The sequence below is a fragment of the Terrapene carolina genome, unplaced genomic scaffold, assembly GCF_002925995.2.
Source record: "Terrapene carolina triunguis isolate 2854851 unplaced genomic scaffold, T_m_triunguis-2.0 Scaffold17, whole genome shotgun sequence".
NCBI lineage: Eukaryota > Metazoa > Chordata > Testudines > Emydidae > Terrapene > Terrapene triunguis.
In genome coordinates this window covers 3872677-3876842 of record NW_020664368.1, presented here as the reverse complement: position 1 = coordinate 3876842, position 4166 = coordinate 3872677, and the positions used below count along the sequence as shown (strand labels likewise).

Sequence of the window (4166 nt, the reverse complement as noted above, 5' to 3'; positions counted from 1 at the left end):
GAAGGCAAAAAACTTGGCTGTTCCCATTGTGCAAATACATCACATTTGGGGGTCCTTGGAGGAAAATCTTTACACATTTCTTTGGAATGGCAAAAGTGTACTATTAAAGCATCTGGAACTGATAAAAAAGTTCAGCAAGCTTCATTAAGAAAAAAAATGAAGGAACATTTTGAATCAAGCTCTCATTTGAGCGTTATAAATATTTTAAATGAATCTAAAAAAGAACCTCTCACTACAGTGATAGATAAACTTACTGAAAAAAATATTGCAATAACCAGCAAAATTTTCAACATAGTTTACAGCTTAGTAAAAAGAAACCGACCAATGTCAGATATGGAGGATGAAGTAGAGCTACAAATTAAGAATGAAACCGACTTAGGAAACTGCCTACATTCTCGATTTTTGGCCATCAGAATCGTAGCACATATTGCTGAATTAATAAGAAAACAAATTTTTAGTAAAATCATCAAAAACAATTCAAAGATTTGTATTATTATTAATGAAGCTTCTACAATTTCAAGTAAAACTGTGCTTGTAATTCTTATAAAATGTGAATTACAAGATTCTTCACCAACAATTTTTCTTGATTTAGTGGAATTAGATTCAACAAAAGCAGAAAATATTTATAGTGCTTTGAGAAATATGTTAACCGATACAGGATTTGACACAGAATATTTAAAGAAAAATGTAATCGGATTTTGTTCTGATGGCGCAAGCACCATGCTTGGACATAAATCTGGAGTTGCTACAAGACTGATTCAAGATTTTCCAAACATTATAATTTGGCATTGTTTGAATCATCAGCTACAACTGGCTTTAGATGATGCTATAAATGATATCAATGAAATAAGCCATTTCAAGATTTTTTTTGGACAAGATTTATGCAATTTTTCATCAGTCAAATAAAAGTCAGTTTGAACTTAAACAAGTTTCTGAAGAATTATATATTGAAATCATCAAAATAGGCCATGTTTTTGGTCCACGATGGGCTTCTTGTAGCCTTAGAGCTGTCAAAGCAGTCTGGAGAGCTTATCCAGCTCTTTATATTTATTTTTCCAAAAATAAGAAATTTTCTGGCATGGAAAAAAGATTGAAAAACAAAGAATTTTTAAAAGACTTGGCATTAATGATTGACATTTTGGATGAACTTGCATTATTATCAAATGCACTGCAAGCGAGACAATTGAGTTTAACAAAGGCAGATAAGCTAATCAAACGAAGGATTGATTTTTTTCATACAAGTAAAAGATAGATTTGGTATACATCAGTGTTTCTCAAACTGGGGTCGCTGCTTCTGTAGGGAAAGCCCCTGGCGGGCCGGGCCAGTTTGTTTACCTGCTCCGTCCGCAGGTCTGGCTGATTGTGGCTCCCACTGGCCGCGGTTCGCTGCTCCAGGCCAATGGGAGCTGCTGGAAGCGGCGCAGGCCGAGGGACTTACTGGCCACTGCTTCCAGCTGCCCCCATTGGCCTGCAGCGGCAAACCGCAGCCAGTGGGAGCCGCGATCGGCCGGACCTGCAGACGGGGTAGGTAAACAGGCCCGGCCCACCAGGGGCTTTCCCTACACAAGCGGCGACTCCAGTTTGAGAAACACTGGTATACACGAAAATAAAATGAATGAAATGATAGAAAGTGATCCTTTTAAGTGCATAGAGTTTGAAGATAATGTAAGGTTTAAATCACTGCCATGGGACAAAGTAATAGTGTATTATTGAAAAAATGAAGGCAAGATTATTAAATGAAAATCACATTAAATATAAAGAAGATAATTTAGGTCATTCTAGTAATACACCTAAAATAGTTGAATTATTCAATGTTATGGATCCCACTTCGTGGAATATTGAAGAAGTCAGGTTACTTTGGAAATCAGGAGAAGAAAAAGTGCATGAATTAAATAAATTCGTAAAATTTGTAGTTGATTTAAATGATTTTCGTGACTATGTAGAGAATAACGTTGAATCAAAAAATCTTCCTGATCCGGAAACAATAAGGAAAGCAAAGCAAATTATGAACACAATTGCAATTAGTTCTGCAGAAGCAGAAAGAGCTTTTTCGTTGATGAATATTATTTGTAGTGATAAAAGGGCGAATTTAACAATTAAACATATCTCAAGCTTTATGACCATCAATTTGTTGGGAAAACCACTAAGTTCCTGGAACCCAATACCATATGTTAAATCATGGATGAGAAGTCATCGATACACTTTAGATACCAGCGGTCGTGTATCCAACACCAAAGATTATGGAGAAGATCAAGAAGCCATTTGGAAATTACTACCTAATTAGTAATAAATAATGTACTTAAATATTCTTTAAAATATTGTTTGTTGCATTGTATACTTCAACATGAATATATTACACTTTTTATTTTTAATAACTTAAGTAGTTCACATGTAATATATTAAAATACAAGAATAATAGGCATTTCATTCTTAAATATTGTTTGCTTACTCATACATCTCTTCTTTATATTTTCTTCTTTTCAAATGTATTTTAAATTCGTTTAATAAAGCAATACTTTATTACAATATAAACAAACGTAAAAATGTTTTTAATTTTTTTTATTGTTAAGTATGACTCCCAATGACTCAATGCATTGCCACTTCTTATGGAGAAAGATACAAAAAATACATTCTGTGGCACATCCCTTAAATCAGAACTTTTTATAGGGAACCAGTTGTTAAGATTTTGGCAGCTCATCACTGATTGTCTCTACTACTTGGGCCAGATACATGTTGCCGCCCACTGCAACATCTGCAAGTCCTTCCTGTCAAGGATCCATGATGCTCATCTTCTGCGCCTCCGCAAGTTCCTCATGGTGGAGGTGCTCCAGCCTTGTGCGGAATCCGATCCCGGACCATTGGTACTGACAGTGCACCACACCTCACCAGGGGTGAGCGTTCTGCCCTCGGCCTCAGGCCTGGATCCACTGTCACTGCCGAGATGTGAGAAGGCAACCAAGGAGAGCCGCAAGCACTCTCATGAACACTGCAGCAGATCCCTGTCATGGACCGCTGCAATGCATCACATTTCTTCCCCAAGGCAGGCCTGGTCAGTTGAGATGTCGTCATGTGATGACCCTGCCGGGCCACCCCCGAAGGCCGGGGGCAAAGCAAATTGGAAGCGAGACCCACTGGCACCGCCGGTCCCTGTGATGACCAAGGGTCATGATAGCCTGCGGGTGTGTTCCTCAGCCATGGCAAGAGTTCTGGGACTTGGCTCCATGTACCCTGTCCTGGTTCGGCAGACAATGGAATGTGCCCTGGACACTGGGATGGATGGATTTGCTGGTCCCTACCACCCACCTTGAACTGCTGTACCCACCCTTGCCACTTCTCTCAGCCCTGCAGCCTCCAACACTGGCAGATTAGCCGCCACTCCTCATCTGCCACACACCTCTGTTGGTCATGGTATCAACCACCATTTCCAGAGGCTTCATCAGACTTGGAGGACTTCTTGGCAGAGAAGCCATCCCCCAAACTCCTGATCGGACACAGGAGGAGTTGACCTGGTCTGTGAGCAACACCAGAAGGGAAGGTCTAATTTGGAAAGGGATCTGGCCTGTCCCCGACCCACTAGGTGGAACACAGAGACTGCGAGGATTTTTCTCCATTTCCCCCATGCTGGCCAGTGATGAGGTTATCTGAGTGAATGGCAGGTTTGAGCCTCTAGCAGAAATGGCCAAACTGAGGGCTGCCGTGAACCTCTGAGGTGAGCAAATCCGCCAGAAAGTGCAGGACCCACCAAGGCAGAGGAGGAACTTTGTCACAATACATAGTCGCTGTCAGCTGTTTATGAATTAGCAAACAGTTTCAGTTTCTCAGTATATGCCAATATATTAAATTAATATATAATAGTTGATGCAGTGTGTGCTTTTTGCCTGACTAGTCAGAGTTTATTAGATAGAAGTGCACTATGTGCGGGTTTTGTGGACTTCCTGTTTTCATATTAACAATGAGGACAAGTGATTAATCATTTAATGTATAGTGATGAGTCAGTTCATCTGGGCCAGTTTTTAATCAGTCAGGGTTTTCCATATTCCATTTTTCTAGAATCGTGTGTGGTTTTATACAAGTTCTACTAGTTCAACGTCAAGCTCGTTGGCAATTTCAAGTTACATTTCAAGGCATCAATTGATCGAAATTAGGAGCTTTAAAATGCTATAATA

At 39.7% G+C, this 4166-nt stretch overlaps 1 protein-coding gene across 1 annotated transcript in view; it reads left to right on the top strand.

The window, feature by feature from the left end:
* LOC113406037 (E3 SUMO-protein ligase KIAA1586-like) overlaps positions 1 to 2284 on the top strand; it is a 21656-nt gene extending 19372 nt beyond the window's left edge. Inside the window, 5 exon segments of the mRNA XM_026648184.1 lie at positions 5 to 864; positions 866 to 1241; positions 1520 to 1524; positions 1597 to 1693; positions 1731 to 2284. Of these exon segments, the coding sequence (XP_026503969.1) occupies positions 5 to 864; positions 866 to 1241; positions 1520 to 1524; positions 1597 to 1693; positions 1731 to 2284 (1892 nt within the window).
* Positions 2285 to 4166: the final 1882 nt, after the last annotated feature.